Genomic DNA, 25142 nt, shown 5'->3' with positions numbered 1-25142 from the left:
AATGTATTTTTAAGAGTGAAGAACTAAAACATTATCATTTGAACTCTAATGATACACATGCTGAAGTTTTCAGGGAAAAGTATATTGGTAGAAAAAAATTAAGCTGAATTGACGGATGGAATAATGGCCAGATTTGTGATAAGACAGCATAGTAAGATATTAATGATATTTATATTTGGGCTTTCACTGTAAAACTTTCAGCTGTGCTATATACATGAAAGTTTTTCTAATAAAACATTGGGAAAAGTTACTTCAACTAAGACAGTCTGATACAGCATATTTTGTTTTCTCAAGAGTGTTTTTCGTAAATATTTTTGCTTTTGTTTGCAGAAATTACTTTCGGAACTCCAAAAGCTATTTATGAGTAAGAATGAGACTTATGTGTTAAAATTGTGGCCTTTGTTTGTCAGACTTCTTGGGAAGGTAAGTCTACAGTTAATAGTTCACAGTTTATACCTGTGAGACCCTTTCATTTCTTAACTTAACATTATTCATGCATACCATATATGTAGATTTAGCAGTTCACTAAAATTTGTTTGCCAGCCCACAATAAGTACTTCCGCTGCTTTTCCAGTCAATTGCAAATCTAAAGAGTGGCATAAATTTGAGACACCCAGGGTGCAGATTCTCAGCTGAGGTAGAGCAAGATAATGCCCTGCCTTTTTATTTGGGTGGGGGGGGAGCGTGCAGCATGAGAGCAGGGGCATGAGCAGGGGCAGAGGGAAAGGGAGAAGCAGACTCCCCTGCTGAACAGGGAGCCTAATGTGGGACCCAATCCCAGGACTCTGGTTGGGATCGTGACCTGAACCAAAGGCAGTCGTTTAACCAACTGAGCCTCCCAGGTAACTCTCAATGTTCTTTTTTTTTTTTTTTTAAATTGTTTTTAGTTATTTATTGGACAGACGAGATCACAAGTAGGCAGAGAGACAGGCAGAGAGAGAGAGAGGAGGAAACAGGCTCCCTGCTGAGCAGAGAGCCCTATGCGGGGCTCAATCCCAGGACCCTGGGATCATGACCTGAGCCGAAGGCAGAGGCTTTAACCCACTGAGCCACCCAGGCGCCCCCTTAATGTTCTTTTTTAAACAGATGTCCTTTTCAGGATGTCTGGGTGGCTCAGTTGGTTAAGCATCTGCCTTTGGCTCAGGTTATAATCCCAGAGTCCTGGGAGTGAGCCCCATGAAGGGCTTCCTGCTTAAACCAGGAACCTGCTTCTCACTCTGCCCCTCCCCCTGTTTTGCACGTGCGGATTCTCTCTCGCACAAATAAATAGTCTTTAAAAAAAAAAAATGTCCTTTTCATAAATCCACTTAATGACACATTTCCCCCATTTTGTGCTTTTTTTTAGTGAATTTAGTTTTAAATGGCCCCTAGGCTTAGTGCCAAAGTATTGTCTGTGGTTCTTAAGCATGGGAAGACTGTGATGGGCCCTAGGGAGAAATTACATATGTTACATAAGCTCTGTGTAGGCATGAATAACAGTGCTGTTGCATATGAGTTCAGTGTTAGAGAATCACTAATACATATGGTGTCTTTAAATGGAAATAAATAGGAAGCAAGGTTGAGTTTGATTGACAGAACAGGTTTTTGTAGGAACCTAACCCTGTATGTTTCTTAGGAGCAGTGGCTCAGTACTTGCTAACACAGTGTTTGCTGTGGACTTTATAGAATTTTGGCGGATTGTTAGGATTGACTATATGTTCTGTCTTTAAGCCAGGTTTTGGGTTTTTACTTGTTTGTTTTTGAGGGGAAGAGAGGTGTTTTTCTTTATTGTGGTAAATAATATTTCTCCTAACTTTCGTAAGTGTACAGTTCAGTGCCGTTAAATACATATACAAGTTGTGTAAATACCGTCACTATCTATACCCAAAACTTTTTCATCTTCTCCCAACAACTTTATACATATTATACAATAACTCCTCCTGCTCCCCCACCCCCAGCCCCTGGTAACTGCTATTTTACCTGCTGTCCCTGGATTTGCTAATTCTAGGCATCCCATGTAAATGTACTGTTTGTCCTTCTGTATATGGCTTATTATGCTAGACAATTTTTTCAAGTCTTAATCATGTTGTAGCAAGCACTTAACTAAATTTGATTCCTATGGCTGGATAATATTTTACTCTATAACTTATTTTTGTGTATTCATTTGTTGATAGACACATGGCTTGTTTTTACATTTCGGCTATTGTGAATAATGTTGCTGTAAACATTGATGTACAAACATCTGTTGGATTCTCTGCTTTTAATTCTTTTGGATATATGTGTAAGAAGAATGGAATTGCTGGGTCATAATGATAGTTCTGTGCTTGACTTTTAGAGACTCCTCCAAATTGTTTTCCACAGTGGGTGCACTATTTTACATTCCTACCAGTAATAAACTAGGGTTCTTTCTAGTTTTTCTTTTCCTTTAAGGATTTACCTATTTATTTTAGAGAGTGCTTGAGGGGAAGGGGCAGAGGGAGAGGGAAAGAGAGACTATAGCAGAATGCCTGCTGAGTGAGGAGCCTGACATAGGATCCTGAGGTCATGACCTGAGCTGAAGTCAAGAGCCAGATGCTTAACCGACCGACCCACTCAGGCGCTTCTAGTTTTTGCCTGCTGAACTTGTTTTTGTTTTTTTAAAAAATATTTTATTTATTTGACAGAGAAAGACACAGCGAGAGGGGGAACACAAGCAGGGGGGTGGGAGAAGGAGAAGGAGAAGCAGACTTCCACCTAGCAGGGAGCCTGATGCGGGGCTTGATTCCAGAACCCTGGGATCAGGACCTGAGCCAAAGGCAGACGCTTAATGACTGAGCCACCTAGGCACCCCTATTTTTTGGTTTTTGATATGTTAGCCATTCCAGAACATTTTGTTCTGTTTTGTAAAACTGGGGCGTTTTAATGTTTTTGACAATATGTTAAATAGTTCTCTTAATTGCGGACTTAAAGGCTGTTGGGTAATAATTCAGAAACAGTCACAGTAGTGGTGGTTTTCCTGATTGGTGTGCAATCAGTAATGATTGTAAGGAGTTACATGTATGTAGCTGCTATCAACAAGTAAGACGGCATTTATGATCCACCATTTTCAGGATTGTTAGTAACCTGGATGTAGTTCTCCCAAATAACCTTAACTCTTTGTGTCACAAGACCCAGCTTGTTCACAGCTGTGTCATTTACATTACCCTTGGTAGTAATAACCAAGGTTGTATATAGTGGGGATGAGGGGTTTTTCTGTTCACCATATATTGAAAGGTAAAAGGTGACTTTCAGTCTAAGACGTATTATGTGGGCCTTCTTGAAACATATATCCATTGTCCTAATCTTCCATATTTAGGTGGTTTTCATATAAAGCCATTTTCCGTGGAGCAGACTTTAGTAACAGTAAACAACCTTTTTCATGTTCTCTTGTTTCTCTTTCCTATTTGAATAACTTAGTATTTGTTTCTCCCTGGTATGAACCTTGAGCAGAGAGTCTTCCTATTTTCCTACTTTCTCTATTTGTTTTTAACTATATTTGAAAGCATGTTAGCTCAGGACTGCCTCTCTGTGCCCTGTAGATAGGCAGGTACTGTTCCCTGTGGAATCTTTCATCATTCTTTAGTTTGGTGGTTCCCTTTTCATGCACCTTAATAATATTTTTAGTTTTTTCTCAGTATGGTGCTTCTTATGGTGGTGCTTAGCCTTCATCTGCTGCCTTTGAACGTTCATGAGCTTCTTGACTTTTCTTTCTCTTTTTCTCATGGTCCTCCAAGTGATACCCATAGCAGTTACTCAGGAAGTTGTTTTGTGGCATGGTGACTTCAGACCAGCCACCTAGTCTCAAGTCCTAAGGATTTTGGTCTCTGAGAACTAATAGCTGACTACCCAGAACCCAGGGCAGGAAAGCCTTTACTCATTTTTTTAAAAAAATTTATTTTAATTTTTTAAAGATTTTATTATTTATTTGACAGAGAGCGAGAGCACACGCTCGTACACACAAGCAGCCGGACCAGCAGTAGGAGAGAAGCAGGCTCTCTGCTGATCAGAGAGCCCAGTGCGGGGCTCATCTCAGGACCCTGGGATCATGACCTGAGCTGAAGGCAGATGCTTCACCTGACACTCAGGTGTCCCGCCTTTGCCCACTTTTTAATTGGGTGGTTTGTTTTTGTTGTTGAGTTGTAGGAGATCTTTTTCTGGATTATTAATCCCTTATCAGATAACGTGATTTTCAGATATTTTTTCCCATTCTGTAATGTTGTCTTTTCACTTGATAATATCCTTTGGTACACAAAAGTTTTTTGTTTTTTGTTTTTTTTTTTTTTTAAAGATTTTATTTATTTATTTGACAGACAGAGATTACAAGTAGACAGAGAGCAGGCAGAGAGAGAGGGAAGCAGGCTCCCTGCTGAGCAGAGAGCCCGATGCGGGACTCAATCCCAGGACCCTGAGATCATGACCTGAGCCGAAGGCAGCGGCTTAACCCACTGAGCCACCCAGGCGCCCCTACACAAAAGTTTTTGATGAAGTCCAGTATAAATTAGATTTTTTCTTTCATTGCCTGTGCTTTTGGTGTCACAGCCATGAAGTTGTTGTCAAATCCCATGTCATGATTCTTTTTTCCCCTCTGTGTTATTGTAGGATTTTTAGAGTTCTAGTTCTCATAAGTTTTTAATCTTTGAGTTAATTTTTGTATATGGTGTAAGGCAAGGGTCCAGTTTTCATTCTTTTGCATGTGGGTATTGAATTTGGCAGCACCGTTTGTTGAAAAGAATGGTCTCTATATAACGGATGGTCTTGGCATCCTTGTTGAAAAATAAGGGGTACCTGGGTGGCTCAGTAGGTTAAGCGTTTGCTTTTGGCTCAAGTCATGATCCTAGGTTCCTGGGATCAAGTTCTACGCTGGGCTCCCTGCTCCACAGGGAGCCTGCTCTCTCTGCCTCTGTCTCTTTCTGTCTCATAAATACATAAAATCTTTTTTTTTTTTAAGATTTTTTATTTATTTATTTGACAGACAGGGATTACAAGGAGACAGAGAGGCAGGCAGAGAGAGGAAGGGATGCAGGCTCCCTGCCGAGCAGAGAGCCCGAAGGCAGAGGCTTTAACCCACTGAGCCTCCCAGGCGCCCTGTGAATATATAAAATCTTAAAAAAAAAGAAAAAATCAGTTGGCAGCAGGGGTGCTTGGGTGGCACAGTTAGTTAAGTGTCCAACTCTTGATTTTTTCCTGGGTCATGATCTCAGGGTCATGAAATGGAGCCCAGCATGGGATTCTACATTCAGTGCAGAGTCTGCTTGAGACTCCCCGATCTCCCCTACCCCCAGATAAAGAAAGAAGAAAAAAACCAATTGACAGCATATGTAAAGGTTTATTTTAGGGTTTTCTATTTCATTGGTCTATATGTTATCCTTATGCCATTACCATATGTTTTAATTACTTCAGTTTTGAAGTAAGTTTGGAAGGCAAGAGGTGTGAGTTCTCCAAATCTATTTCGGAATTGATTTGGCTGTTTTGGGGCTCTTTGCAATTCCATAATGAATTTGAAGATTGGCTTTTCTTTTTTTGTGAAAAGGCTGCTGTACCTTTTTTTTTTTTTTTAAGATTTTATCTATCTGTTTGACAGAGACACAGCAAGAGAGAGAACACAAGCAAGGGGAGAGGGAGAAGCAGGCTTCCCGCTGAGTAGGAAGCCCAATGAGGGGGTTCAATCACAGGACTCTGGGATCATGATCTGAGCTGAAGGCAGACCCCCCCCCCCCACCCAAGGACTGAGCCACCCAGGCGCCCCATGGCTGCTGTACTTTCAACAGAGATTGTGTTGAATCTGTAGATTGCTCTGTGTTGTATTGACATTTTAATGGTATTAAAACTTTCTGTACTAGGGCACCTGCACGGCTCAGTGGGTTAACCCTCTGCCTTCAGCTCGGGTCATGATCTCAGGGTTCTGGGATCAAGCCCCGCATCGGGGGGCTCTGCTCAGCGGGGAGCCTGCTTCCCCCTCTTTCCCTGCCTGCCTCTCTGCCTACTTGTGATCTCTCTCTCTCTGTCAAATAAATAAATAAAATCTTAAAAAAAATAACTTTCTATACTTGAATGTGGAATGGTTTTCTATTTATTCAGGTCTTTTTAAATGTTTTTCAGCAGTATTTTGTAGCTTTTAGTGTACAAGCCTTTCACCTTGATTAGATTTATTCCTAAGTATTTCTTTTAGGTGCTATTGTAAATCGAATTGCTTTTTACTTAATTTCCTTTTCAGATTGTTAGTTGTTGTTGTGTAGAAGCACAGCTGATTTTTGTGTGTTGGTCTTGTATCCTCCACAGTTGCTTGCTGAATTTATTAGCTCTAGTAGCTTTCTTATGGATTCTTTGATTTTCTAAGCAAGTTATTTTATATTAATGTTTATATGCTGTTCAGTGTATATGTGATTTAAAGCTACAGTTGTTAATGTTTCATTTTTTTAATGTTTCCTTGTGATGCATTGTTTACTTGTCATTTGTCCGTTTTTCCCTTTTTTCTTAAATACTAATTTTTCATATGGATACCATTTTTTTGGTACTCTGGTAAAATTTGGGAGTTATCCTCCTAGTTTTCTCTAATGTTTTAGAAATGTTCTGTTTTGTGCATTATTTAATTCATGGAGCATTATATTTTGTAATCTTGATTTTAAGACTTTACATAGCTAACACTGAATGAATTAGATAAGTGAAAAATAATAGTGCCTATATGTTGTTTTAGGCAGGTAAATAACTTTGTTATGATTTTTCCTTTTTAGACGTTGCATCGAAGTGGGAGTTTCATTAATTCTCTATTACAGCTGGAAGAACTAGGATTTCGTAGTGGAGCTCCCATGATTAAAAAAATAGCTTTTATTGCTTGGAAGAGTTTAATAGATAATTTTGCTTTGAATCCAGGTAAGTAAATAATATGTTAAAATTTTTATTTTTCTGTGGATTTTACTCAAGATGAAAAGAACAAAGCCATTCTGATTTTTTGGACTTTGTACTGAAACTTAACCTATTGAATATTTTTTATTTTATTTTAAGGGAATAAACTTATAACTAAAAATAGAATTAGAAAGCCTAGGCATTACTGAAAATCACTGATAGGAAGTTTGTTTTAAACTATTTCAAAAATTGAGCAAAGTGACAGATACCATTTGTGGCTTTTTTAGTATATTCCAGCACTTAGTTGAGCACTTTTGAGTACCTCTATTGTAATCATCACAATAGATCTGAAATACTAAGTATTATCACTATTTTAGAGAGATTAAGTAATTTATCAAAGATCACATAGCGAGTAGATGATAGGAAACAATCGTGATAGCTGTGAAACGTGACTGGTAAACTTTTTTCTCACAGGACCTTTAGAATAGTGCCTAAAGTGGGTTTTTACTATTAATATATACAAATGATTCCTTTTGATTTATCATAACTTTATCTTCGTATTGTCTAGTGGAGGTGTTTGATATATAGTTGACCCTTGAACAGTGGGAGGGTTAGGGATGCCAACATCCCATTGCATGTAACTTTTCACTCCCCTCAAATTTCACTACAAATAGCCCACTGTTGACCAGAAACCAGTAACATAAACAGTCAATTAACCCATAATTTGTATGTTACATGTACTATATACTCTAGTTCTACAATAAAGTAAGCTAGAGAAATGTTAGGAAAATCATAAGGAAGAGAAAATACATTTATAATATTGTACTATATAAAAAAAAGTCTGTATAAGTGGACACATGCAATTCAAACCCATGTTCAAAGGTCAACTGTATATATGAGAAGGCGTATATAGCCCAAAAGTAGATCATTAGGAATGGCTATTTAATTGGGTAGTTAATCTTAGATATAATCAGTACTGTTTTTGTTTTTTGAAGATTTTATTTATTTATTTGACAGAGATCACAAGTAGACAGAGGCAGGCAGGGGGGATGGGGGAGGCAGGCTCCTTGCTGAGCAGGGAGCCCCAATGCGGGGCTCGATCCCAGGACTCTGGGATCATGACCTGAGCTGAGGTCAGAGGCTTTAACCCATTGAGCCACCCAGGCATCCCTCAATACTATATGTTTATAAGATCTGCTAATACTGATTTCATCAAGTATTTTTTCTCTGCCACAGACAATTAATAATCCTCTCTTCCCTTTTTTAGTGTGTTTTGTAAGGTGATTATTTTCATTAACCATGATTTCATTGAAAGTATTGATGAAAGTGCATTGCCAGGCACAAATTTTAATTGTAAATGTTACTTTTGTTGTTTATGAACTGGTAATGCAAGTTGATGTTCTGGACTAACCTGGACTAAAGCATAAAGTAGTCATGACTTAAAGAAGATAATTAAAATGCTATCTGATTTGAAATAAGTCCAGAACTTAAAGAGTCCATCCCTAGTATTATGGATCCAGGAAATCTTAAGGAATCAGATGCTTGTTGTTTCTGTCATCATTAGTATGCTTACTTGCAGATACAGGAAGGAGAAAAGGCAGAAGAGCAGAAAGGAACTTGTTTTCAGATGAGCCATTTATCTCTAGAGCCTTCTGGAAATTCCACATACACTTCCCCTTAAATCTCATTGGGTAGAATGGCTAAATGGGAGACTAGATAAATAAAAAATTGGGTATCTGTCATTGCTCTGAGTGAAAGAGGGTCTTGTATCTAAAAAATAATGGCAGTTGGCAATTTCTGCTGTAGGGATATTATTGTGGAGCTCCTCTCATAGAGTAGGAGTTCAAAAAAGATTAGAGAATTTGTTCCCACAGTGATTTGACTTTATTTTCTTTATAGAAATGTTAATTGTGAAAGATAAATGGCACAGTAGCTGTCAGAAACATTAATGCCATGCCACCAAATACATAGCTTGACGAATGTTTCAAAATCCTTTAAGTCTTTTTGATAAGTTACTTGAGCACAGGGCATCTTATTTTATGTATTCCTAGTTGTTAAACTCAATATTAGGCCGGATAGCTTGTTGTGGAGGATTGCCCTGTGTATTGAAGGAAGTTTAGCAGTATCCTTAGGTGCAACCCACTAGATACCAGCAGCCTCCTCTGTACCACGGGCTCTCAGGTTGTTAGACCTGAGATTTTGTAGACATTGCCAAATGTACCTCGGTAGGAAAATCGTCCCTGGCACACACAGTATGTAATAATTATTACATGTAGTCTAGTTGTACTGAAGACTTTGTCACATTAAAAAGTTGAGGTATAATAAGAACAGCTGATTTAAATTTTTTTTAAATCTTTTCTCTTGGAGTGATAAAGGAGACTTACATACTTATTCTTAAAATTTAGTCTTCAGCTTTTATGTTTTTACCTATGTGTTTATTTTCTTTTAAGAAATACTATGCAGTGCAAAAAGACTGAAGTTGTTAATGCAGCCTTTGAGTTCCATCCACGTGAGAACAGAAACTCTAGCACTAACAAAGCTAGAAGTCTGGTGGTATCTGCTGATGAGACTTGGACCTCACCTTCCGGCTAATTTTGAACAGGTAATGAAAGCGTTCAGTATAATGCTTGGTGTGTTCTAATGCATTCTTAGATTCTTAACGATATAATCTTTCAGTGTTCCATTTGTTGTGTTAGCAGAGCACACTGTATGAAAGGTCTTATTTTCCTAACACAGAACTTGAGTTTATTTTCCTCAAAAGATATCCTCTAGTTGTGTGAAATGGAGCTTCTAAAGCTTTCTCAACCAGCAACCACTCAAATATCTATTCTTATTCAAAAGGCATTTTGAGAGATTTTTTGAAAAAGAAATTTCATAGGATTTAGAATGTAATTGAGTGTAAAATCAATATTACTGAAATAGAAATCAAATTTGACACTAGGTTGATAAAAAGTTGGATCAGTTCTTATTTTTTCTCTCTTACTTCTTAGACTACATAGTGGTAAATAATTTAATCCCAGCATAACTTTTCAGTATTAAATTTTTTCATATAAATACATGAAAATTTTCATATAAATATTATCATTTTTTTTTAGATTTTGATATCCTTGCTGGCATTTAGACATATCTATATATACTTCCTTGATTTTGCAGTTAATCCCATCCTCGGTTTCTGTATTTTTATACAGTGAGTAGAAAAGGATAGCTCTGATAATTTTAATTTCTTTTTTTTGCACTTCGTTATTGTTTATCTGGTATTTGGGATATATCTTCTTTTTAAATCTGTAGTCCTTGTCTTTTGGTCTGTATACATAATTGCACAGCAGTGAGTATATTATTGGAAATTGTGTTTTACAATATACTAGAATTTTTAGCAAGTTTTAAATTCTTAATTAATGTATTAAGGCCTTCTTTTAAGCTTAACAGCATAAATTAATTGGAATTGGGCATTAATGGTAATATGTAATGGGAACATATTTATCATAGATTCTACCATTATGAGGTCCTGAGTAGGCTAATCTTACCCAGTTGCGCCACACATTCATTGGTATAGATAGGATTGGTACTGGAATGATCTTAGAAATGAGCTTGAGGTTCCCTTAGTTCTTTTTTTTTTTTTTTTTTTAGGGTGCATTTTTAAAAAGTTAAAATGAGTCTGTACCGACAGCCTTAAAATTTGGGTATTGTTTATGTGTATATTTCCCATCTGGAATTTAGAACTGAAATTTATAGATAGTACGCATTTGTAGGGCAAATAAAGTTGTAATAAAAATTTTTACTTTTCCAGTTTTAGTTTTTACCCAGTGCATCCAAACAGCCAGGAGGTTTCAACGTATCAAAAGAACTTAGAGTACTTCTTAAATATAACTACATCATGCAAGACTTTTTAAAAATATGGTAATTAGGTAGTTTAGAGATAGTTTCCCTTTTTTTGTTTTTAACCCCAATAGGTGTGCGTGCCTCTGATTCAAAGTACAATAAGCATCGATTCTAATGCTTCACCTCAAGGCACTTCATCTCGTGTAGCTGCTTCTCCAGGTTTAAATCCTATAACTCCTATACACAAAGGTAAGACGTTGACATACTTGGGTTTTTGTTTTCCTGTTTTTAAAGAGGGCTTGAATGAAGCCTTTGCTCAGTTCACATAAAATGAAGCGCTTCATAATTTTGGCTCCCTAATCACAAAGTTCATTCTATACTTACTGTTTTCTCTGTGTTACTGTTGTAATTGCATGGTTGTAGTTGGGAAAAGAAGGGTATTTTTCCACTATACATATGAGATGTATTACAGATGACTCTTCTGTTTGTTTCAGAACCAGAATCTTAGGGCTTTTATTTAAAAAAACAAACAAACAAACAGATTTTAACGGATGTTTAAAAAAAAAGTGGCTTGGCGGGTGCCTGGGTGGCTCTGTCAGTTAAGTGTCTATTCTTGATTTCCTCTCTGGTCATGATCTCAGGATCTCTGCCCAGCATTTATTTGAGATTCTCTCTCTCTGCCGCTCCCCCTCAAACAAACAAACAAAATCTTTTATAAAAAAGTGACTTAGTTTACATACCATTGGAAGAAAATTATTTGCTGGGTTTTTAAATTTTATGTTAGCTATTCTAGTCAGATTTTTATATTTGTCAGGGATGCCTGCATATTATTTCAAAGTATGTATTAATGCGTGATAGCTATCTTCATTTAAATGGTGTGTGACAGTAATCTTGTGTTTAACCTAATAAGATAATTAGGAACTCTGTTGTGGGCTTTAAGCAAAAATTCAACTTCTGATTGACAAACACTGTTTACTTTTAAAAATACATTTCATTGAAATGAAGTTAATAAAATATGTTCACTTGGGTAGTTAAGTTAATATAACTTACCTATTTTTGTTTTGTTTTGTTTTGTTCTGTTTTGTTTTTTTAGGTGCTTCCCCATATGGAACTCCTGTAACTCCCCGAATGAACTTAAGTTCAAATTTTGGTGGAATGGCCACAATCCCCTCTATTCAACTTTTGGGACTTGAAATGCTGCTTCATTTTTTGTTGGGTCCAGAGGTCTTGAGTTTTGCAAAGCAAAACAAACTCGTACTGAGCTTAGGTATTTAATTTTTTAAAACAGTTCAGGGCAAGAGTGCATTAGGGTGAGAAGAAAGCCAAAATTTTGTGTAATTTTGTATGAAATAATTATGTATGAAATAAATATAAATCTCTTTAATAGAAAACACGTCAGACCACCTAAGATTTTTTATTGAGATGTTTATTTCATAAAGCTCGGGTTTGGCATAATTGTCCTTTTTCTTTTTTAGAGCCACTCGAACATGCGTTAATCAGCAGCTCTTCTTTTTTTTCTAAACATGCAAATATGCTCATCACTGCTGTTCATGATAGCTTTGTTGCAGTTGGAAAAGATGCTTCTGGTAAATAAGAGAAAATTTTTATTTAAACCTACGCTTAAAAAGAAAAAATAAAATAGCAAATATTTATATAGTGCTCTCTTTTGACCAGATTGTGCTCGAAGAACTTTACATTTAAATCATTTAGTTCTCACAGTAACCTTCTCTATTAGTCCATTTTTCATATGAAGAAACTGTATTGTACAGAGAAGTTAGTAACTTGTGCATAGTCACAGTTAGCGGTGGAGCCATGATTGAAACCTGGGCTCAATGGCGCCAGCATCTATACTTAAACTCCTGTGTTTGATAGCCTATCAAATATTTAGACGAAATTTGAAAAGTGAAATAGTTTGCTATTTAACTGGGAAATTTTTTTCTAGGGGCCTTCAGGTGTCCTTTCGAATCTTTGTTTTTTCCTCTTGTCTCAGAAGCAAAAGGTATTCAGTAAAGAAAATGCAGACAACAGAAAAGAAAGAAAATAATTACCCTTAAGTTACAGGGCCCAATGTTAATAGATTATAGTTTGAAAAAATATGTCTTTGTTGTGATAGTGTTTCATAAACTGATTAAAGGGTTAAATATTATGGGAATTATAGTCTTAAGTATTGCTCAACTTACTTAGTGTAAGGATATAAGGATAAGCCTTTATAGTACTATCCATTGCATTCTAAAGTTTGTTTTGTTTTGTTTGGCAGATGCAGTTGTCAATGCTATTTGGAAGGAGCTGATCAGCTTGATGAAGTCAGTTATTGAATCAGGTAACTGCTGTAACTGATCAAATGATTTTTCTAGCACCCAATGAATTTTTGTTTGGCTTTTGTACATAAAATTTATTTTAAAGTCAGTTTTTGAAGTGTATAGCTTCCAGACTTTCAAATAAAGCTGTTTGATAGATATTTGGAAAATGAATGTTTCTTAGCTAAATATATGTTTTTATCCCTAAAAATATTATATTTTCATCCTTAAAATACTTGCATATTTAGAACTACTTTCTTCCTTTTGTTTTTTTGATAGGTAACAAAAAAGAGAGACCAGGTTCTGAAGTTTTGACCCTGTTATTAAAATCTTTAGAAAGCATAGTGAAGTCAGAAGTATTTCCTGCGTCAAAAACACTGGTAAGGATAATGATTATGTGGTGGAATTCAAAAATCATAACCAAATTGAATTTTTTTGTTGGAGATGCTTAAACAGACCAGGCTTCTTTTTCTTTTAAGATTTTTTTATTTATTTTAGAGACAGAAAGAGCATGCACTCAGCATAAGCCAAGGGAGAAACAGGGTGGGAGGGAGAAGGAGGGGGAAAGAATCTCTAGCCGACTCAACGCTAAGTATGGATCCCCACGCAGGGCTTGAGATCATGACCTGAGCTGAAACCAAGAATCAGATGCTTAACTGACTGAGCCACCCGGGTGCCCCCAGATCAGATTTTAAAATTTTTTATTGTTTTATCAGCAATTTTGCCCTGTAATAAGTGTTGTTTCATCAACTTTGGAGTCATTTGAAACCTCAATAAAGTAAATGAGTATACCAGCAATACAAAAATCTTCCTGTCATGGGAAGGAGCCATACAGAGAAAATGAGGTAAAGGATATGAAACGAGAACTGAGGGAACTCAGAACACTAATTGTATAAGATTGCTGAGCTCCACTAATAGTTATTTTGTACATTTAAGAAAATACCTAAGAATTTGCAACTTAAATGAACTCTGTTTAACCAAGTTAATGACTTTGGCATTAAAGACCTTTTTTATCCTATGTAGTGGAGAATGAAAAAACAAATTGGATATACTTTTTATAATAGTGAGTCTCCCAAGATAACTGCAGACGGAGTAAACTGTACTGTACTTAAATTCCTTCTGAGTCTATGTACTGGGCTATCTACTGTGGCGGTAGATCACAGTGGTTAATAGCAAGGGCTCTGGAGCAGACTAGATTGAATTTCCCCACCCAGTTGTTTATTAGCTGTGTGAACTTGGTCAGTTTTTCTACTCTCTTACCTTTTGTAGAGGAAGGATAGTAATAGTTTTACATAATTAGGTTTATACGTGCAGTGCACAATGGGTCAGAAACAAAATAAATGTGTCTGCAAATGCTATTTAGTATTATCATTAGTGTCTGATTCAGATGAGAGTATGAAAGGAGAAGCATATTTTAACTAACATAACCTTTTCCATCATACCATGTCACTTACGTAGTTCAAATTAATACCAGTATAATATTGAATGGCAGTTTGATAGACTCTAATATTTGAGAGATGTGTCTTTAGACCCAGCTTCTAGTTAGTTGTGCTTTGAAATACACTTTCCTCTTACACTAGTGAGGACATAATTCATTGCAGAATATCTTTTTTGCAGTATTAAAAAAATAACCTCAAGGGCTATTAATAGAAGAATGTTTGAATAGACTGTGCACATTCATACAGCAGTTAAGAATGTCTCCATATATTGATGTGAAAACTCCTACAGAGTTAGATGAAGGGCAGTTCCAGAGTATCTCACAGTATGTCATTAATGCTGTAAAAGGATATATGTATGATAGCTAGCCCAGGAAGTTTTGTTTCTCTGTGTACTTAAATATATGGAAATTTAGAAGGTCTAGAAAAATGAACTCCACAAAGTGATAAACGTGGTTTTCCCTGAAGATATAGGACTTTGTCATTTTATTTTTTTTGTGTTTCTGCGTTTGTAGTTTTAAAACTAATGTAAATAAATTCACATTTATATATAAATATTGTTGTATTTGAACTTCTCGAACAGAGAATCATAAATGAATGAGCATTACTTAACGATAAATTGTTAAATTAAAAATGTAACTAACAGTACTAGATTTTTACTAAGTAAAGTATTTTTATGGCTAATATACAACAAAACTTTTTATTTTTCTTAGGTCCTCATGGAAATTACAATTAAAGGACTGCCCCAGAAAGTATTAGGTTCACCAGCATATCAGGTTGCTAATATGGATATTCTTAATGCAAGTATCTTAAATGTAATGCTATGATTAAAATTAGCCAAAAGATAAAGTTCCATGAGATTTTTTTTTTCCCTTAACATAGTGAAACATAGATTGTGAAATTTTGGAAATGCTGATTATGTTAAAGAGAAAAACAAGGAGTTAAATGCGACACTATTAATGGAACTATTTTTCTGAATTACACAAAAAATTCTAGCAGGGAAAGTTTTCTATTTGTTTATACATAGTAATAGTGGTACTATTTTTAAATAGTAAAATTTACTATTAAAAAATTTTTTTTTTTTTTTTTTAAATATTTCATTTATTTATTTATTTGTCAGAGAGAGAGAGAACAAGCAGGTAGAGGCGGATAGAGAAGCAGGCTCCCTTGAGCCAGGAGCCCGATGCGGGACTCGATCCCAGGACCCTAGGATCACGACCTGAGCCCAAGGCAGCAGCCTAACCAACTGAGCCACCCAGGCGTCCCTTTACTATTAAAAAATTTGGAAGCATAGTAACAGTTCCTTAATTATAGTGAAATATATATAATATTTACAGGATGTAGGTATTTATTGGTCCAGCAAGTTTTAGTGTTCTTTTTGTATTTGGAATATACCATTCCTCAGTTGCTCGTGTAGATGGAATAACTGTTTGTAAAATATACTAGTTAGTAATTTTTGTGTGCAGTTTATAGAAGTGTATTTGCTACCATTGTGTCATATTCTAAGTAATATCAAAAGTTAAATTTCTTTAGCGTAAAAGGATCATTTTACATAATTGATTGTAGAAAACTGGTGTAACAAGAAGATTGACTGCAATCTCCCATCTTTCTTCAGGGAACTCCTGCTTTGTTCTTAATTCAGTTAATTTTTAACAATAATCTCTTGGAATATGGTGTAGAAGATGAGAGGTAATTTAAACTAGTCTTTTTGTTTATATTGGAAAAGTTATTTGATTAATGAGGGGTTTTTTTTAAAGATTTTATTTATATATTAGAGAGAGAGAGACAGAAAGCATGAGCAGGGGGAAGGAGAGGGAGGGGCAGACTTGCCCCTGCTGAGCAGGGAGCCCAATGTGGAGCTAGATTCTAGGACCTGGGATCATGACTCGAGCCAAAGGCAGATGCTTTAACCAACTGAGCCACCCAGGTGCCCCAGATGAATGAGATTCTTTTTGAGTTATATGCTATATCATTTTTTAAATTTAAAAACCAAAGTGAGACTTTTATCATTTCTTGTCAGTTATTTTTAGAATTTTGTAATAGCATAACATATTTTGGCAGAAAATGCTGGATAATGCGTGGCTCGATTTTTTTCTTCAGGTTTTTTCTCAATCTGGAAACACTTGTTGGCTGTGTCCTTTCCGGTCCAACTTCACCACTAGCTTTCAGTGACTCTGTTTTAAATGTTATTAATCAAAACGCAAAGCTGTTGCAAAACAAGGAGCATCTCTGGAGAATGTGGAGTATTATAGTTACCCCATTAACTGAATTGATAAATCAGGTATGACATAAGTGCTACATGTTTCCCCTAAAGCTTAAGGAACATTTTCCTTTTTTTCTTGTTAGAGCACATGGGGAAATAAAAGAAGTTTGAACTCGAATAGAAAATGTTAAATTTTTTTTCTGTGGGATTAATTTATTTTTTTTCTTACTTTTTTATATTAGTTGATTTCATTGCATTTCTGCGTAATTGAGAAAATATAATTTAAGGGGGGCGAATCAGCTCCCTTTTTTCCAATAGTGATTATAAAACCAGAAGACTCCCAATATGTTATAATACAACTTTTCATATTTATATTTTGAGTTTTTTCAGTCTTTGTACTATGAGGAATAATAATGGTTATCTTGACTAGACTGTATGTTCTTCAGATTCCATGGGTAAATCAGTTGGTGAATACCTCAAAGCCATAGAGTAGTCTCTAAACCAGTAATCTATTGAATTGACTAATAACCCTTACATTTAAATACTTACTGATATGACATTATTGGCAAGGTGTGGAGCTCAACTTTTGTCAGTATTAATAGTTGATTATTTGCTTTAGCAGTCTTTAAATGGAATTATTTTCTGGAAATATTTTGCTATAATTCTCAAATGAAATGAAGACTCCAGAGAATTTATTATGGATAGTGGTCACCATTGTTTTCACTGCTAAGTTCAGCACATCATTTAAACGGTCCTCTGAAAGAAAAAAGTTTACATTCCTAAATAATTCCTTGCTGTTTGAAGGATAGCAGGTCTTTTTCATAAGTTTTGCTTGAATCCTACCTTCTTTGTATAGTAAAAGAATTTGAGTTCTCTCTGGGATTCTTTTGTAGGCCTTAAACACCATGCATTGTTTCTCAGTGTTGCTGTAATAGATTACCATGAGACACCTTAAAACATAAGGATTTATTCTTTTATATCTCTAGATCCCAGAATATTGATAGGCGTGGCTTCTCCTGAAGCCCTGAGGAAGAATTGTTCTGTTCCTCTCACTTAACTGTCTTTGTTTCTGGAAATTCTTGATTGTTCCTAGGGTTATAGACACATCACTAATCTCTCCCTCGGTCTTCGCATGGCAGTTTTACCTGTCTTTTTTGTCTGACCAAATCCCACTTTACTTTTAGGAACACTGACTATTGGATTAGGGCCTACCCTAATCCAGTATGCCTTTATTTTAACTTGATTATATCTGCAAAGTCCCTGTTGCCAACTAAGGTCATATTCATAGTTACAGGAGTTAGGAGTTCACCACCTCTTGAACATCTCCACACTGAATCTACCTCACTATAGATAATAAGATTGTACTACACAGGACTAGAATTAGATGGTAATTTGTCTAACTTTTTCATTATTTTTCTTGTTTCAGACCAATGAAGTGAATCAAGGTGATGCCTTAGAACATAATTTTAGTGCCATATATGGTGCATTGACTTTACCAATAAACCATATTTTTTCAGTACAGAAATTTCCAGTGGTAAGGCAATATCAGATTTTTTACTTAAGGAATTTACATATTTTCTGAAAATGCTCTTTCATCCTTTATAATAAATTCCTACAGTAATTTTCCCTGCAATGAGATTACCTTATGATTTTTAATCAGCTTAGGGTAAGGGAAAATGGTGAAGGAAGACAGAAATTCCTCTTAACTTTTGATAATTGCTTGTATTGTGGCATTGTTACAGTCTTCAAATAAAATTCTCTGGGGGAGGCAAATTTATTACTCTACCCTAGTCTCTTCTGTGACACCATAAATGTTACAGTGGCTTTTAAAATATACTCTGTTGGGTGTTTGATATGTAGATACACATTTTTAAATTTTCTTTTTTATTGTTATTTTTAGGCTACTATGAAGACCTTACTTAGAACTTGGTCAGAATTATATAGAGCATTTGCCCGCTGTGCTGCTTTGGTAGCAACTGCAGAAGAGAATTTGTGCTGTGAGGAACTTTCTTCCAAGATAATGTCCAGTTTAGAAGATTCAGGCTTTTCAGTGAGTTTATCCCAGTACTGACCTTGGTTGTATTTGAAGAATACTTTTCAAATAAATTGAGATAACATTTGTGAACTGTCATTTAGAAGGCTTCTAGTTTATAGGTGGCTAATAATATAAAACAAGTAGCAGTATTGCAAAACAGTTCTATGTCTTTGGTCTACATGACTCTGAGGTCTGTGTTTCAGGACCCTGAATAGTCCTGTACTTTTATTACTGTGTTGCATATCTGCCCGTGCCATTGCAGGAGGAGCCAACTTTTCTCATATCTATATCTTAAATCTTTAAAGGCAATCCTTTGGAAGTTTGTAGACCTAAAAAAGTGGTCTCATTTCATTCCTTTATTAAGAGGCAAATACTTTTATTTGGTATGTATTATTCTAGAATAGATCTCTTTTTGTATTTACACAAATAATTTACATATGTACATGAATACAGTATTCTTGACACTTGAGTTCTATTATTGAAGCATATTTTTCTCATCTAGAAAGATGAAAACTTTTTGATAGTGGTTATCACTGTTAGCTCTTGAGGCTATCTATCAAGAGCTAGAAATTTGTCTTTTCACTTTTTTTAATGCATTTATAATTATAATAGCTTTTCAAAAATATTAGCACAGTTTTGATTGTTACATTTTGATATGATAGAATTTCAGAGTGACTTTAAAAATGTAAATCAGATCTTATCACTGAAAAAACTTCAGTAATACTTAGAATAAAAATCTTAACTGCTTACAACTGCCTATAAGGCTTAATGCTTCATTCCCCAGGGGATCTTATTTAATTACATTTGTTAATATCTATCATGACACCTTGTTTTCCTTTTTGGCTTATATCAGAATTATTTGTGTACTTCATTACATTACTTAATATAATTTGGCTTATATCAGAATCATTTGTGTACTTCATTACATTCTTAACCAACACTCCATGAGGTTAGGGACATTCTGTGTTGATTTGTATCCCTGGACTTTATCTGGTACATAGTTAAATTTGTTGAGTGACTTTAGGGAGAATGTGCAACCATAGTTTTCATCTTTTATATATTGTCTTGGTTATGTTTTCGTCTTTGTTCTCTTCTGGAAGAAATTTAGAATCTGTCAAGTTTTATGAAGTACGCTTTAGATTTTGTTTGGCATTGGTTGGTTCTGTTTTTTGGAATAGTTTGAGAAGAATAGTTAGTAACTTCTTTAAATGTTCGGTAGAATTCATCTGTGAGGCCATCTGATCCTGGACTTTGGTTTGTTGGGAGTTTTTGATTACTGATTTAATTGCATTGCTAGTAACCGTTCTGTTCAGATTTTGTTTCTTCCTGATCAGTTTTGGGAGGTTGTGTTTTTAGGAATTGATCTGTATCTTCTAGGTTGTCTGATTACTTGGCATGTAATATTCATAATCTCTTATAATCCATTGCATTTCTGTGGTGTTAGTTACTTCTCTCTTTTTTTTTTGTAAGACTTCTGTAAATCAGTCGGACAATTACCACATGATCTCACTAGTATGTGGAATGTAAGAAACGAAACACGTTCATAGGGAAAGAGGAAAAAATAAAACGACGAAATCAGAGAGGGAGACACACCGTATGAGACTCATAATCAGGGGCGCTTGGGTGGCTCGAGTTGGTTAAGCGACTGCCTTCGGGTCATGATCCTGGGGTTCTGGGATCGAGTCCACATTGGGCTCCCAGCTCCATGGGGAGTCTGCTTCTCCCTCTGACCTTCTCCCCTCCTCATGCTTTCTCTCTCTCTCTCTCTCTCAGTAAATAAAGTCTTTAAGAAAAAAAGAGAGATTCATAATCATAGGAAACAAACAGGGTTGCTGGAGGGGAGGGGGTGTGGGGATGGGGTGGCTTCTTATTGCTGGACATTAAGGAGGGCATGTCGTGTAATGAGCACTGGGTATTATATAAGACTGATGATGGGGAGCCTGGGTGGCTCAGTGAGTTAAGCCTCTGCCTTCAGCTCAGGTCATGATCCCAGGGTCCTGGGATCAAGCCCCGCGTCGGGCTCTCTGCTCATTGGGGAACCTGCTTCCCCCCACCCCCCTCGCCTGCCTCTCTGCCTACTTGTGATCTCTGTCAAATAAAGAAAATCTTTAAAAAAAAAAAAAAAAGACGAATCACTGAACTCTACCTCTGAAACCAGTAACACATTATATGTTAATGAGATTTAAATGAAAAAAGACCTGGCGATTCACAGACCTGTACCCCTTGGGCTAATAATACATTATATGTTAATAAGAAAATTTTTTAAAAATGAAGAAAAGTCTTTAAAAAAATAATAATGAAGAATTTCATGAACCATTTTATGCCAATAACTTTGTTAATCTCAAAGGGACAGATTCCTTCAACAACACCTAGTATTAAAGCTTGATCAGGAAGAAATAAGTAACTGTAAGAGCCTTATATTTACTATAGTAATTGAACTTGTAAAAAAAAAAAAAAGAAGGGAAAAAAAGATATTTATTTAAGTAATCCCTCCACTCAAGGTGGGACTAAAACCCACAACCCCAAGATCAAGAGTACATGCTCTTCTGGCTAAGGCAGCCAGGTGCCCCTGTTTATCCTCTTTCATTTCTGATTTTACTTATTTGAATCCTCTTTTTTGGTTCATAAATCTAGCTAAAGGTTTATCTGTTTCATTGAATTTTTCAGAGAAGCAGCTTTGGTATATTGATCAGTTCTGTTTTTTGTTTGTCTCTAATTTTTCTGTTTCTGCTCTAATTTTTATTATTTCCTTCTTTCTGCTGGTTTGGGGTCATGTTTGTTCTTTTTCCTGCTCCTTTAGGTTTAAGATTAGGTTGTTCCGGAGTTTTTTTTGCCTCTTAAAGTAGGTGCATATTGCTATAAACTTTCCTCTTAGAACCACTTTTGCTGCATCTGGAACACTGTGTTTTCATTTCATATGTCATGATTTCTTGTTTCCCCCATTCATTGTTTAGTGTCATGTTATTTTATAACTTTCACGTATTTGTGTTCTTTTGAGATTTTTTCTTGTGGTTGATTGCTAGTTTCATAAGGTTGTGGTTGGAAAAGATGCATGGTATGAGTTTGATTTTTTTAACTTGTTGAGAGTTCTTTTGTAGCTTAACATGTCCATCCTGGAGAACATTCCATGTGTACTTGAAAAGAACGTGTGTTCTGTTTTAGGTCAAAATGTTCTGAATATAACTGTCTTCAGCTATTTCTTCAAATAAATTTTCTGCCCCCTTTTCTGTCTCTTCTTCTGAGATCACTATAAGGTGGATGTTTTTGCTTGGTGGTGTCACTGAGTTTCCATGGTCTATTTTTGTTTTTTATTACTTTTTTCCCTTTTGTTCAGCTTGATTTCTTTCTATGACTCTTTCCTCCAGGTCACTCACTGATCCAGTCTTCAGCTTTATCTAGTGCACTATTTATTCCATCTAGTATTTTTTTTTTAGTTCGGTTATTGAGTTCTTCCATCTCTGGTTGGCTTTTATGTTTTCTCTTTTTTAAAAATATTTTATTTACTAATTTGAGAGAAAGGGGGAGGAGCAGAGGGAGAAAGACAAGGAGACTTGGAGCTGAGTTCAAGAGAGCTTGACTTGGAATTTGAGATCATGACCTGAGCCTAAATAAAGAGTTGGATGCTTAACCACCAGGTGCCCCTTACGTTTTCTCTCTGTTCAGGGTCTCACTGAGGTCCTCCAGTCTCTTGTCAAGTCATTGAGCATCTTTATGACCATTAACTTTCAGTTTTCTGTCAGGCATATTACATATCTCCATTTCATTTAGGTCTCCTGCTGGGATTTATCCTGTTCTTTCATTTGGGACATATTCCTCTGTCTCCTTATTTTATCTAACTCTCTGTATCTATTTCTGTGTGTTAGGAACGTCAGCTATGTCTCCTGCTCTTGTAAGTAGTGGCCATATGAAGAAGAGGTCCTGTAGTGCCCTGCAGTAACAGTGTCCCCTGTTCACTAGAACCTGGTGCTTCAGGGTGTTTCATACATTTGTTGTTGTGTGGGGCAAGGCAAGCCGTTAGCAGGCGAGGCGGAGAGTATCATGCCGATCTAGTTCGTGTGCATGTCCATGTATCTAGCCTGGGCATTGGGGAGTGAAATTGCACCTGCCAGCTTTTGTTCTTGGATGAGTCTCTTAAAGATCCCTACTTCTCCAGCACTTGTTTGGGGATTAGTTATAAATGTCTTTCCCTTGGACCCCAGGCATTCCTCAGACTGCTGTATCTGTGCTGTATCTCAATGAGGTTGTTTGTATGCTGTTTGTATTCTTGTTGCTGTCCCTTTAAGGTGGGGGACTCAATTTCTGCTGGTAGTCCTGGCTCAGCCAGCTAATTTTATTAAAGTTCCAGGTGTTGAGCCTCAGACAGAGCCAAATGTTACAGGGATTTATCTTCCTGGTGCCTGGGATAGGGTCTGCTGCTTTCCTTCTCTGTGCCTGCAGTGACTCTCCCTACTGGGGAGTATTTTGTGAGCCAGCTTGATTCCCAAGCTCATCTCTACCCTTCCTTTTATTTGCCACGTGGCCACTTTTCTACCTTCAGCCATGAAGAATATGTTCTGCCAGTTTTTGTGTCATTTCTGGATTATTTGTACTGATGTGGGTGTGATCTTAGGTGTATTTTGGAGATGAGGTATCTTCCTAGTCTGCCATCTTACCCCTACCTCCTGTTTCTGAGAGCTTTAATAAAGGGTCTCCCTGATTGTGAATTTGATGTATTTGAAAATGTTTATTATGTATTTTAATGCTACACTGTCTTACTTATTTTGTGACTTTATGAATTCACAGTAATTAGTTCCTCTTTGCTGCCTTTTTCTTGGATTTTACCAACTTGATATTAACTGATACAATATGCTCACATCTTTTAGAGAGTCTGTAATCTTTTTTTTTTTTAAACTTACTGAGAACTTACAAAGAAAATAGCATGAAACATTTCAGTTTGACAAATTATCATGCAGAAATATTTCTGTAGGCATCACCCAGTTCAGTTAATGGAGCATTGTCAGCACCTCAGATGCTCCCCTATGCATTTTAAATCACCATGCCCTCCTCTCCCTAAGAGTGAATTACTGTCCTAACTTTTTGAAAATCTGTTTCATTAAAAATATTTTTACTATACACCCACACCTGTATATTACGTACATTTGTTTAGCAGCGTTCCTTTTATAGTAAATTTTATAGTAAAGTCATATTGTGTGTCTTGGGCTCAGTGTTTCAATTGGAAGGTTCATCCATGTTGTATTTAACTAAGTTCATTTATTGTAATTATTACATATATTTCCATTTTATAGATTTAGGATTTTCTTTGTATATATTTCTCTACTTATTTTGTTTTAACCTTTCTGTGTCTTTTGTAGCATATAAGTAAATATGGGAGTGTTTTAATAAGAATGTTTAATTTCATATTGAATAAGAAATGGAATATGTTTTAACCCTTAGCTTCTTTCAGATACTACTCTTGAAACTTACATTCATCTATCAAATTTGGATATCCATTCAAATTTAATATTTATATCCCTTTTTAATATTAATATCCATTTTACCCCAGCAACCGAAGATAGGATTGTACATGTTTGTTGATCAAGGTTGACACTGGTAGCTGGAATGCATTTCCTAACTGAAAAGAGAGCTGTTTTTCCAGTCTTGATAGCAAATTGTAGTTAGAAGTGTCCTTTACTTTGAAATTATGAGCAAGGAGGAAGCACTTGGAACTTTTGATAGCTTTTCTACATGAAAATATAGATTATCATCTGGACTGACTTTCCACATAGTTTTCATTAGCTAACTAGGGCACTGCTGCTTTTCCTCCTCCTGGCCCATAATACTCATTGGGGAGGTTGTCTTTGGGGGGCAGACATGTGAATATTAGTCCAGTGAAGTGGAAAAGTGGTTAGTAATGGAGAATAAGGGGAGAAGAAAGTGCATCTGTTTTCTAGTCTTGGATTTCAATATTTGTTTTAATTAATTTTTTTTCTTAGAACTCTCAGTATGTCTCCTGTTACTCAGTTTTGCTAGGAAAGCTCACTGTTTTGGAATTGGTGCTGGGATTTCCTTCGTTTTGTTTTTTAGTCTTCCCTCCCTGCCTTTAAAAAAGTTTTTCTAGGAAATCTCTGATGCTTCTGTGAATTTTTTATTTCAGTTGGATTTCAGAAGGAGGAGGAGGGAAAAGGATATGACAGACCTTAGCAACTTCATTTTTTGTTTTATCCCTGGGTTTAATGAACACCTAAAATTTTCATGAAGAATCTGATAAAGAATCTAATTGAGAACCTTGCTGTTCCATTCTCAATTTACTAGTTTTATATGCTGAGTCTTAGGGGCTTCTTAAGACTGAATTATCTTCCCTAACTTTCAAGAAACAAAAATTATGGTCCTTTGTGCATAGCAGTTAACTAGGAAGTATTTATAACTGTATACTTCATTCATATACCTTACATGTTATATATGGGAGTGAAGGTCATATTTTTTGTTGATGCTTACTATTTTTGGAAACTACACCAGTATTTGAAAGTTTCTAA

At 35.9% G+C, this 25142-nt stretch overlaps 1 protein-coding gene across 1 annotated transcript in view; it reads left to right on the top strand.

Annotated features, from left to right (window-relative positions):
* Positions 1-25142, top strand: part of RIF1 (replication timing regulatory factor 1) — a 55764-nt gene that overhangs the window by 8761 nt on the left and 21861 nt on the right. Inside the window, exons 8-20 of the mRNA XM_080798149.1 lie at positions 331-423; positions 6729-6867; positions 9291-9442; positions 10791-10908; positions 11753-11926; positions 12135-12245; positions 12917-12979; positions 13236-13336; positions 15106-15192; positions 16008-16081; positions 16493-16673; positions 18022-18129; positions 18496-18645. Coding sequence (XP_080654275.1) covers positions 331-423; positions 6729-6867; positions 9291-9442; positions 10791-10908; positions 11753-11926; positions 12135-12245; positions 12917-12979; positions 13236-13336; positions 15106-15192; positions 16008-16081; positions 16493-16673; positions 18022-18129; positions 18496-18645 — 1551 coding nt within the window. The remainder of the gene's footprint in view (positions 1-330; positions 424-6728; positions 6868-9290; positions 9443-10790; positions 10909-11752; positions 11927-12134; positions 12246-12916; positions 12980-13235; positions 13337-15105; positions 15193-16007; positions 16082-16492; positions 16674-18021; positions 18130-18495; positions 18646-25142) is intronic.

This window comes from Martes martes, assembly GCF_963455335.1.
Source record: "Martes martes genome assembly, chromosome: 3".
Classification (NCBI taxonomy): domain Eukaryota; kingdom Metazoa; phylum Chordata; class Mammalia; order Carnivora; family Mustelidae; genus Martes; species Martes martes.
Note: the sequence above shows the minus strand (reverse complement) of the source record. Positions and strands in the feature narration are given on the sequence as shown.